Source organism: Octopus bimaculoides, chromosome 9, assembly GCF_001194135.2.
Source record: "Octopus bimaculoides isolate UCB-OBI-ISO-001 chromosome 9, ASM119413v2, whole genome shotgun sequence".
Taxonomy (NCBI): domain Eukaryota; kingdom Metazoa; phylum Mollusca; class Cephalopoda; order Octopoda; family Octopodidae; genus Octopus; species Octopus bimaculoides.
In genome coordinates, this window is record NC_068989.1 from 70,321,922 (window position 1) to 70,334,622 (window position 12,701).

A 12,701-nucleotide genomic window follows, 5' to 3' on the forward strand; every position below is an offset into this window, starting at 1 on the left:
GAAAGGTATAATGAATAAACACTCCAATCGGTCAAAGCAACTTTATATCATTCCCAAATTATCAAAAATCAAATATAAATATATATTAAACAATAGGGAACCCAATGGTTAAACCCAACAGTATGAAATATACACTTATACACGAATAAAAGGTGATAAAACCTAAAAGAGTAACACGAGTGAAGTCGGATGAAGAAAAATATCTGGAATAAATTAAAGCATAATAAAGGCGACTAAAAATTTAGGGCAATGGAGCTAGAATAATATAAATATATAAAAATACAAGAGTATAAATATAAAAAATAAAGTGAAAGGTAACCAGGACAGAATCCATTCAAGCCCATCTCTACGGTCGTTTCAACTATATATTTTTCTTCATTCAACTTCACTCGTATTACCCTTTTAGGTTTTATCACCTTTTATTCGTGTATAAGTGTATATTTCATACTGTTGGGTTTTACCATTGGATGCCCTATTGTTTTAATATATATTAATATTCGATTTTTGATAATTTGGGAATGATATAAAGTTGTTTTGACCGATTGAAGTGTTTATTCATTATATCTATCAATTTATTTCTCCTTTCGCTTCGGTGTCACCTGAGCACTTCCAGCTGCAGTGCTATTTTTATTTTTTATTTTGTTCTTCGGTTTAACAAAACTGCTTTTCGGTTTAACGAAGTTATAAAATTATCCTCTTATATATATATATATATAGTGAATCTTGCAAGCATGAAGTGGATTCGATCCATCTTAAACAAATTTAAATTAACAGTTCAACAGAATTTTTGTTACGGTAGAACAATGGTTTTTCTCTGACAGCAGTTTTACATTTGCCAGATTGCCTTTAGCTAGGCCGAAATAATGTCTTCACCACTTGACCCTCATAACCTCTTCTACTTCACCAAAAGCTAGAATTGAGATATCACAAGACCACCAACTAAATCTATTGTTCTCAATAGGCGCAGGAGTGGCTGTGCGGTAAGTAGCTTGCTTACCAACCACATGGTTCCGGGTTCAGTCCCACGGCGTGGCACCTTGGGCAAGTGTCTTCTATGATAGTCTCGGGTCAACCAAAGCCTTGTGAGTGGATTTGGGAGACGGAAACTGAAAGAAGCCCGTCGTATATATGTATATATATATGTATGTGTATGTATATGTTTGTGTGTCTGTGTTTGTCCCCCCCAACATCGCTTGACAACGGATGCTGTTGTGTTTACGACCCCGTAACTTATTAGTGATTTGGCAAAAGTTACCGCTAGAATAAGTACTAGGCTTCCAAAGAATAAGTCCTGGGGTCGATTTGCTCGACTAAAGGCGGTGCTCCAGCATGGCCACAGTCAAATGACTGAAACAAGTAAAAGAGTATATGTCTATCCTTCTGGATAGTTATAAAAGCATAAACCCCAAGCAAAAAGATAGTTCAGTCACTTCAGTGACAACTCAGTGAAGTCTGGCTGACCAGCTAAAACCTTGGTCAGAGGGAGAAATGAAGCTTACTGTCAGTGCATGGTGAGGCGCAAGCCAAGCCCTTGTTATAATTATGTATATAATTATTATATATATATATATATGCATGCCTTTGTGTCTGTTTGTTCCCCCACCATTGTTTGACAACCGATGTTGGTGTGTTTATGTAGTCGTAACATAGCAGTTCGACATAAGACACCGATAAAATAAGTACTAGGCTTACAAAGAATAAGCCATAGGGTTCGATTTCTTTGACTAAAAACTTTTAAGGCGGTGCTCCAGCAAGGCTGCAGTCAACTGACAAGTAAAAGAATAAAAGCATGTAGACTAGCAAACACAGGTATTGCCCTCACAATTGTCGTATATAATATTTGCGTCATAAACTCCTATAGACCATATTATATAGTGGTATCACATAATAGATGAACTTAGACCATCATTGTACATTTTATGAAAGAAATAAAAAAGTTAATAATCCTTTCTGCTATAAGCATAAAACCTGAAATTTTAGGCGAAGAGGTCTAGCTGACTTCAACGGCTGGTACTTACTTCATCGACCCCGAAAGGATGAAGGGTAAGGTCGACCTCGGTGACATTTGAACTCAGAACATGAAGAGCCGGAAGGAATGCTGTTATCCTTTCTACTATAAGTACAGGGGGTGAGCTAGTCGATTGCATCGACTCCAGTGCTCAACTGATACCTATTTTATCGATCTCGAAGGGATGAAAGGCGAAGTCGACTTCGACGAAAATAATAATGATAATTCATCTCGTTAATAAGGACCAGCTTTTTAAAATAGCTATAAAATTTATTTATCGAAGAAATTATCTATACAGGAAGATAGATATAAAAAAAAATACATACATAATGTTAATAATTCTTCATAATACATTTTAGTATTTGAAGCGGATTATAGTGCTGAAAGGAATATGATAATGTTCCATTTGAGTGATCTTATTGAAGAGCAGTAGGAAACGATTTATTCCAGCCGTAACAACGTTAAGAAAAAAGTAAGAATATTTACATTATATTTCATTTAAATGGATTTTCTTCGTAGATGTGACGGGGAAGATGTCAACTATTTCTAAGTGACTTGCAAGATATTTTATACAGAGGTCACGTAAAAAGAAAAAGAAAACGTGGGTTTCGATAATCATATTGTAGTAATAGTTTGTTTTGTTTCGTTTGTTTGCTTGTTTTTAGAGGTAATAGATAAGGCTAACTAGAATGGTGAAGAAGAAATGGAAGTGTCAAAATTCTTACCTGTTTATCGTAGGATGAATTGTTTTTCTGTTGAGATCATAAGAAGACGAAAACAAGTTGTGCAATATAAAAATAAAGGGAGCTAACTCTAAACTAACTCTAAATTACATGACAATATCAGTGAGTGGTGGTGGTGAAAAAAGATCTACATTCAACATGGTGACAGAGACCTCAAGAGACAACAAGTTATAAGTTCGAATTCGTGTTATGACTAGGGTGCCATATTTTTGGTTTTGCACAAATTATTTTTCTAGAGAATGTCTATAAAAATATAAGAAAGTTAGAAGTTTGTTCTAAAAGTAATTTGATTATAAGATGATTGTGTGATGTTAAAGATGACAGTAAAAGGTGTTTGCTATCATCATCATCATCATCATCGTTTAACGTCCGCTTTCCATGCTAGCATGGGTTGGACGATTTGACTGAGGACTGGTGAAACCGGATGGCAACACCAGGCTCCAATCTGATTTGGCAGAGTTTCTACAGCTGGATGCCCTTCCTAACACCAACCACTCAGAGAGTGTAGTGAGTGCTTTTACGTGTCACCTGCAGGAAGGCCAGTCAGGCGGTACTGGCAACGGCCATGCTCAAAATGGTGTATTTTATGTGCCACCCGCACAAGAGCCAGTCCAGGGGCACTGGCAACGATCACATTTAAAAGTATTTTGATACTGTTTACAGATTAAAATGTTTTGGGGATTACATAGACAATATTTTCCTTAGGATATGAGCAGTTTCCCATAGCACTATTTTTTTAATTTCTTACATTTTTGAATTTCCAGGTATCTGGGATATATAGCAATCACCTCCTTTTGCTATTATTACTAGCACACCTATGACAACAGATATTAGTCTTGAGGTTCCACATTTTGCCAATTTCTATTTCAATATCTTTATACTTGCTCAGTTTTTGGTAGGCCTTGACAGGCACATTTATATTAATTGGGACAGTCATATTGATGAGGAGGCATGATTTTTGTCTGAAATCCTTCACTATAATGTGCAGTCTATTTGCATCTATCTTTCTGTCAGTTTGAACAGTAAAGCTCCACAGGAGTGAGATATGAACGTTTTCAAACACCGGAAGTGGCTTGTGTTCCCACCAGTTTTTATCATGGGGCAGGTCGAGGTCTTTGCAAATTACCCCCTGAATATACTGTGAAGCTCTATCATGCTTGTTATTATTATTATTTGATGCAAACTCACAGCTTATTTTGTTGGGTATGATGGAAAGTGTCAGCTGTCCACAGCCAGTAGACTAAGATGGCACATGCTTCAAGAACACTGCAAAGAATTCTTGCAGTTCCAAGCAATGCTAATTTTTGTAGGTGTTCTACCTTTGCATTTGTACCAATCTTTTTGAGCCATGATGGTAGTTGGGTGCTGATACTTCCAAGTGTGCCAGTTACTATTGATACCATGTCTATTCTCCTCATTGAGCCCAACCTTTGTATTTCCCACTTCAAATCATCATAGTTGTTCAATCGTCATATTATTATTATTACTGTTATTAAGGCAGCGAGCTGACAGAATCATTAGCACACCAAACAAAATGCTTAGCAGTGTTTCGTCTGTCTTTACGTTCTGAGTTCAAATTCCGCCATGGTCAACTTTGCCTTTCATCTTTCCGGGGGTCGATAAATTAAGTACCAGTTGTGTACTGGAGTCAATCTAATCAACTGCCCCCCGCCCCCACCCACAAATTTCAGGCCTTGTGCCTACAGTAGAAAGGATTATTGTTATTATTATTATCATTATTATTACTATTATTATAAAAGGCAGCAAGCTAGCAGGATTGTTAGTACACCAGGCAAAATGCTTAGCAGTATTTTTGTCTGTCGTTATGTTCTGAGTTCAAATTCTACTGAGGTCGACTTTGCATTTCGTCCTCTCAAGGTCAATTAAATAAGTACCAGTTACGCACTGAAGTTGATGTACTCAACTTAATCCCTTCCCACAGATTTGAGGCCTTGCGCTTCCAGTAGAAAGGATTATTATTATTATTATTATTATTATTAAGGCACTGAGCTGGCAGAATCATTAATATACTACACAAGATGCTTAGCAGCATTTCATCCATCTTTACATTCTGAGTTCAAATTCCACTGAAGTTGACTTCACCTTTTATCTTTTTGGGTTTGATAAAATAAGTACCAGTTGAACACTGGGATTGAGGTAATCGTCTAGCTTCTTTCTTCAAAATTTCAGGCCTTGTGCCTATAGTAGAAAGACTTATTATTGTTAAGGCAGTGAGTTGCTAGAATCATTATCATGCCAAACAAAATGCTTTATGAACATTTCTTCCAGATTTATGTTCTAAATTCAAATGCCACTGAAAGTTTTCCTTTCATCTATTGAGGTTGATAAAATAAGTGTCAGTTGAGCATTAGGCTCACTGTAATCAACTAGGCTCCCTCCTCCTAAAATTTCTGGCCTTGTGCCTCTCTTAGAAAAAAGTTATTACTATCATTAGTAGGTGAACTGGCAGAATCATTGATGTATCAGACAAAATGCTTAGCAGAGTAGGAAAATGTCAACCAACAGGTGAAGGTTATTAATGTTAATAAACCTGAGACAGCTAGGTATATATGAACATCATGTCTTATTGAGAATGCTGTCTAGAGATCTTGTATGTGAAAATCTTTACCACACTGGATACATATATTCTGCAGCTGAATAGCAGAGAGTCAATACTGCTATTTCATGTTTTGGAGAATTTGAAGGCCATTAATTTTTGTAGGATAATAGTCTGTGTGCTCACTTTGGCCCTTGGATTATTTGAGAGTTTCCTGAATGATACCTCAATAAAAAGAAGGTTAAGTATTTCTTTTTATCAGATTAATGCATAGAATAAATGAACATCTTTAATTATTGGTTCCAAATTTTGGCACAGGGCCAGCAATTTCATGGGAGGGTAAGTCAATTACATCTACCCTAGTACATGACTAATGCTTATTTTATTGATCCTGAATGGATAAAAGGCAAAGTCAACCTCAGTAGAATTTGAACTCAGAACATAGGGATGGACGAAATGCCGCTAAACATTTTGCCTGACATGCTAATAATTCTGTCAACTCACTGCCTTAATATCTTTGATTATTACATACAATCTAAGGTGGCAAGCTGGCAGAATTGTTAACACTTTCATGAAATGATTAGTGGCATTTCATTCAGCTCTTTACATTCTGAGTTCAAATTCTGCCAAAGTCAACTTTGCCTTTCATCCTTTACAGAGTCAATAAGATAAGTACCTTTTGAGCACTGAGCTCAATGTAATCAACCATCATTGCTCCTTAAAACTGTTGACCTTGTGCAAAATTTGAAATCATTTATTACATACAGTTCATTATGTTTCATATTTCTTCTAAATTTATATTGACATCAATATGTTTAAAAGACATACAATCTACTTAACAGTCTGCACTGATTTTTAACCTCATGTATCATCTGTTCTTCTCACATATCTTTACCAATACAGTCTGTTTTCTTATCTACACCAGCCAGATCAAAGTCCTTAGAAAACTTGGCATGATCTCTTTATTAATCTTAAAATTAATGGTTTTGAAAGGCAACTTGTTAATATTGATTTCAAATTTTAGCACAAGGCTAGCAATTTCGTAGGAGTAAGTCAATTACTTCAACCCCGGAGTTCAACTGGTACTCATTTTATCAACCCAAAAATGATGAAAGACAAAGTTAACCTTGATGGAATTTGAACTCAGAATGTAAAAACAAACAAAATGCCATTAAGCATTTTGCTAAAAAGCCTGTTTATATTGAATTAATAATTTGTGAAATATTAGTAATATAATTTAATAATGTCAATTTTTTCATGAGTAATTTGAACCATAAGTAATTTATTATGTTGTTAAAGAGATAAAAGATGAAGTAAGGGATGACACAAGTCAATGAACTTGACATGCAAAATTAACAACCAAATTTCTTTCAAATGACACACTTTCATTTAAAAAGAAAGAGGAAAAGTATATTGGATAAGATGGGTTGGTCAAGACTAGTATGTCTATGAGCATTGATCAGTTCATTCAGTATTCTTCTGTGACATATGGATGACATCAAACCAATGCTGCTTTGCATAGCTGTGGCATTGTTTACATATATCTGGAGAACTGACTGAAATCCAGAACAGATAGAAATTAGTAGAGTCTCTCCAAAATAAGAAAACTGGTTTTAAATTTTGGCACAAGGCTAGCAATTTCGAGGGAAGGGGGATAGTAAGTTATATCGACCCCAGTATTCAACTGGTACTTATTTTATCAACCCTGGAAGCATGAAAGGCAAACTCAAGCTTGGTGAAATTTGAACTCAAAATGTAAAGATGGATGAAAATATTCAGGTGTGCAAATGTTGCATCCACTTTTTCACAGCCATTTTCACCTCATCAGTGTCATGAAATCTTTGACCCTGAAGACTGGAAGCTGGAGTGCACAAGTTCCAGGCTGTACAGTGGATAGTGATCCACTCACTGACCAACCCAATTAGCTGATTAGCTGATTTATTGCCAAAGATGTGTGGATTATTTTCAAATTTTCATCTGGTCTCTTCTAAGGAACTTCTCTCGTCTTTTTCAGTGTCTCAATGTACCACTCCAGAAAATCAAGAAGAATGACATATTTGTCATTCCCCGCAAAAAAGTCATCATGCCTTTCTGTTTCAATAACTGATGCTTGAACTTCTAAGACCTTGGAGTAGACCTTCGTCTTTGGATCATAAAAATACACACATTTCATCTTGTCACCAGATCAGAAAAATAATGTATCTTCATTGACTTCAAATGCTTCCAACAGAACACACCAGAATTTCACTCTCCTCTTTTTTTTTAAATCAGATATCATCTGCATTTGAGAACATTCAGCAAAAACGACTGGATTTGTGGAGTGCAAAGAATTAGATTCTTCATGACAACAATGCACCCTGTCACCAAGTTCTCCTCACTCATGAATTTCTCACCAAAATCAACATGGTATTGCTTCCACATCCACCTTATTCGCCAGATTTAGCACCTGCAGACTTCCATCTCTTCCCCAAGATGAAAATGCAGCTCAATGGTGACTATTTAACACTATTGTCAAAATCCAGAGTGAATCACAGAAGGTCCTCAACTCACTTACACAAAATGACTTCCAGGCTAGATTCCAAAAGTGGCAGGAATGTTAGAACCGGTGTATTGCTGTGCAAGGTGACTTTTTTGAAGAAGATCATGTTAAAACATCAATTGATAATGATTTTCTAAACTTGTAAAGTAATTAATATTTCTTGCTAACATCAGTCTCACAAGAATCTCCACCACTTATCAGCCTTACTATGTTTCTCTTGCTTTCTGACTCTGTCTCCTAGAGGTGTGCTGAACCATTCTCTAGATCAGTGGTTCTTAACCTTTTTACTACCCCACCTCCCCTAGCAATTTGTCCTTCTCTCCATGTCCCCCTTGCATCTATAAAATTCCCTCCCAGATTTTAAATAAAATCTAGAATATGCTTTTTGCCTTTTTCCTGAATGTGAATTAGACACATTATACAAAATATGTATAATTTTATATATATAATCACATTATACAAAAAGTGAGATACTTGACACTGCTTCTGAGCAAAAAAAAGTTTGCTTTTTTTATTGAATATGAATTAGTCGCATTATTAGTGAGATACCAGGAGACCGAAATGATGCAGCAAATCAGCTCCTAAGATAGGGGTCAGCAGTTTAGCAATGACAAATACCCACTGGAAGGTGTGGCAAAGTCCTAAGTTCAGCGTTAGGGACTGTTCACCATAGGTTGGAATCGGTGAGTGGTTGACTGCCTGAAGACAGACTGGTGTCTCTTTTCTTTTGCCTGAAGTGCTGGAAACAGTAATTATGCTGACTTCCATGCTGGTGTCAACAAGGAAACATGTGCCTGTTATGCAATCACAAATGAAAAACAGGCGACTTTGTGGAACTTCCATCGCGTTTAATTCCTGGTTGTTGTTTCCCAAACTGGATGCTGAAAACGAGCATGGGATCATGCATTTCTGTACCCATGTTCCGAACTTTCGGTGGTACCAACATGTTTCATGCAAGTTGCAGGTGGCACTTGGGCTTCAGGACCATCTACCAAATCGATGCAATTGGCTGTTACTTCGACGCAGTGTACCAAGCGATAGGGCCTGTATCTGCGCTGCCTACTGCGTCATCAGTGGGCACAAGTTCAAAATTTCGGAAGTACTGGTCGCGGAAAGGAAAGGATTTGTAAGGGGAACAGCTGGCATCACTGTCGATACCGTTGAATATCTATGTGGTACCTCAGCTATTTTTAGTCAGCTAGCTCTGCTAGTTCCTCAATGGAAGTGGATTCTCGCATGGAAGCTAGGACCACCTGTGTCTTGGCGGACAGACACTGGAGAAAAAGCTGCTTAAAAATCTTTTCAGAGAGGATCTCATCTCCAAGAAGCTGCTTCATTCATTGTAGAAGCTGGGAAGGCATTCTATCACCCAATTCTTCCAATGTAAGGAGCTAGTGGAGTCGCTTTTGTTGGGACTCTGAAGTTCTGTTGATTAGGATAGTTTTGAAAGTGTCATATGACACTGAACCAGGTGGTGCCATAATGAGATCACAGACCACGTTCATGATCACTGGTGATAGGGAACCAATCACATGCGTAAGTCGAGACGCATCGCTCATTATTCGGTTGGAAGAAAACTGGGCCTCTATATGGTGAAACCATAATGCAGGGTCGTGCGTCCAAAACGGCGGAATCCTTAACGTAATCGCCGCCTGGAATGCCATGTTGACCGTGGATGTGTTTGCCGCTGGGTCGTGTTCTGGGAGGGCCATTATGTGCCAATTAATCGCAGGAATTTTCCAGTTCTAATTCATTGCCGGGTGATGTGAAGGCTGTGATTCTTTGATGGAGTCACCGAATGTAGTGGAAAGGTGTATCAAAAGATGTTGAGGTAACAGATACAATAGGCATGTGGATGCCTTCAAAGTAAACAATGGAATAACATCGGTCTGTAGTTTAAATAATTTATTTAAACGGTGCTTTCATTTGCTTGTGGTATACACAAATTTTCACTACATCAATTCGTTGCCAACTGCTTCGAGCTGGCAAAGAAATCAACAGGATACATCTGTGGATATGATAGGGTAGAACTGTATATGTTTTGTGTCTGTGTGTGCGTTGGTCATTCATGTTGAATATCTCGTGGCGCATCTCTGGCTTGACTGTCTGTCCCTTTAACCATTACTGTATTTATAACAAGTCGTGGCAGCTAGAAGGACAGACATACCACAGGAGAAATTGTACCTAAATAGGTCAACTCCTGTCCATTTGAACTTCACCTGACATGGCTGAGGTCGGAGGTCAAAGGGAAACGATCCATCATCTTTTGACAGGACAAAGAAATTTCTTTCGCATCTGTGGTGGATCAGACGATGTGGGTCCTTAGATTCGGTTTCGAATCTAAGCTCAGAGAAAGGAAGTTTTAGTTTTTTATAAGCCAAACTGTGAACATGCTTGCTACAGTTTCGTTAATAGAGTACAACGTGCAAGAGTATGCGGCAACCTATTAACTCAGCCATCTACATTTACTCTTTTACTTGTTTCAGTCATTTGACTGCGGCCATGCTGGAGCACCGCCTTTAGTCGAGCAAATCGACCCCAGGACTTATTCTTTGGAAGCCGAGTACTTATTCTATCGGTCTCTTTTCCAGAACCGCTAAGTTACGGGGACGTAAATACACCAGCATCCGTTGTCAAGCGATGTTGGGGGGACAAACACAGACACACACACACATACATATATACGACGGGCTTCTTTCAGTTTCCCTCTACCAAATCCACTCACAAGGCTTTGGTCAGCCCGAAACTATAGTAGAAGACACTTGCCCAAGGTGCCACGCAGTGGGACTGAACCCGGAACCATGTGGTTGGTAAGCAAGCTACTTACCACACAGCCACACCTGCGCCTTTTTTAAAATTTTTTTGCGCATATATATTAGATATATAAACTGTGGAAATAGTTTACGAATAAACCATTAGCTTTCCAGTGCAACAAACAAGGCGTCAGTCTACTAGACGAAAGGTCGAAGGTTCATATTTTGTCGACAAAATCTAAAACAAAATCACTGAACTTCAAAGACCCATCAACTTACGCATAATTAGTACGAATATGAGATATAAGTCACTGCGGTAAACAGTAGAAACTCCGCGTAAGAGACAAGTGTTTTGTTAAATTTAAGTGTTGAGCTCAAACTTCTCCATTGTAAAAATATGCACAAGATCAGTGCCCGAGACAAAGCGAAAAAGTAATACAGACAAGGTGTTCGAAAAATAAGTTAATTTTGTAAACCGGTGATGTATTTCAAAAAAGTTCCTAATGAATTTAATACTTAAATATATTAAGATTGAGTTACATTACCAAAGAAAGAAAAATAAGTATTAACCAGATTCTGGTTGTTATATTTCTTCTAAATTCTACGATTAATAATACTGTTACAGAATTTTACTATATTATTAATTAAAAATAAAATTAAAATGACCCAAACGGAAATATTATTGTTAGTACCGGAAGTTGACGGTGCAATCTCAAATTCACCTTATTACATTACTAACGTGCGCGATTGTACACATGTTTAATCCTTTATTGATTTACATTTAGTAATGGTAATAGGTTCATAATGCTCACTACAAAAACATTTTTCAAGAAAAATAGGAAGGGAGGTGTGATGAAGATAAATCGGGAACATTATCTTCGAGATGACATCTCCTGTGGATCCGAGATCTGTGATCTATGTGCTTGTATGGGTGGAAGTACTCCGCTTGATACTAAGAGTTCCATTCCAACCACGATTGTGAAAGGCTGTTATTATCTTATTCCCGATACAAATATTATAATGCATCAGGTAAAGTGAAGCAGTTTATTTATTTGTGGATATTCTGTAACATTTTTCTTTTTAACTGGATTTTCTTTTAAAATTTAAGAAAACGAAATCTTTCAAACTCCAGTTGTTGTTGATGTTGGTTATTTACTGATGTGGATGCGCAATGGCCCAGTGGTTAGGGCAGCGGACTCGCGGTTTCGATTCCCAGACCGGGCGTTGTGAGTGTTTATTGAGCGAAAACACCTAAAAGCTCCACGAGGCTCCGGCAGGGGATGGTGGCGAACCCTGTTGTACTCTTTCACCACAACTTTCTCTCACTCCCACTTCCTGTTTCTGTTGTGCCTGTAATTCAAAGGGTCAGCCTTGTCACGCTGAATCTCCCCGAGAACTACGTTAAGGGTACACGTGTCTGTGGATTGCTCAGCCACTTGCACGTTAATTTCACGAGCAGGCTGTTCCGTTGATCGGATCAACTGGAACCCTCGACGTCGTAAGCGACGGAGTGCCAACAACAACAACATTTACTGGTCAACCTTGATCTAACAGATGTATGACCACTCCGTCACTTTAGACTTTCCAGGACTAATGTGACCCTTAAAAAAAACAAGAACAGTGAGTGTAATTTGTGAAAGATTTGACTGCTATTTTTACCAACCCAAATCGCCAAGTAGAGTGTTTTCTTGTTTAGACGTTCTGAGACCCGGCGCGTTACAAAGAATCATCTTTGCTTTTAATCCTTTGGGGCCGATAAAATAAAGTACCAGTCAAGTACTAAGGTCGATGATATCCACTAACCCTTTCCCCTCAAAATCGTTAGCCTTCTCTGTATCTTTTACTTGCTTCACTCATTAGACCGTGGTCATGCTGGGGCATCGCCTTGAAGACCTTTTAATCGGATGAATCGACCCCAGTACATATTTTTTTAAAGCCTGGTACTTATTCTATCGCTTCTTTTGCCGAACTACTATGTTGCAAGGACGTAAACACACCGACACCGGTTGTCAAGCTGTGGTGTGAGACAAACACAGACACAGAGACACATATATATATATATATATATATATATATATATATATATATATATATATATATA

The 12,701-nt window shown here is 37.7% G+C and overlaps 2 protein-coding genes across 3 annotated transcripts in view; one reads left to right on the top strand and one right to left on the bottom strand.

The window, feature by feature from the left end:
* The window catches only part of LOC106881654 (uncharacterized aarF domain-containing protein kinase 5), a 29,823-nt gene extending 26,984 nt beyond the window's left edge, over window positions 1-2,839 (bottom strand). The window contains exon 1 of the mRNA XM_014932119.2: window positions 2,734-2,839. The gene's annotated coding sequence lies outside the window, so the exon portion shown is untranslated. The remainder of the gene's footprint in view (window positions 1-2,733) is intronic.
* LOC106881652 (exosome complex exonuclease RRP44) overlaps window positions 2,447-12,701 on the top strand; it is a 43,131-nt gene continuing 32,876 nt past the window's right edge. The window contains exon 1 of one of the 2 annotated variants that reach the window (XM_052970749.1): window positions 2,447-2,480. Coding sequence is in view for 1 of the 2 variants with exons in the window: in XM_014932116.2 (XP_014787602.1) it covers window positions 11,405-11,629 (225 nt within the window). In the remaining variant the exon portion in view is untranslated. Of the gene's footprint in view, window positions 2,481-11,297; window positions 11,630-12,701 lie in introns of those variants that run through there. The other variant, XM_014932116.2, reaches the window with a different exon arrangement.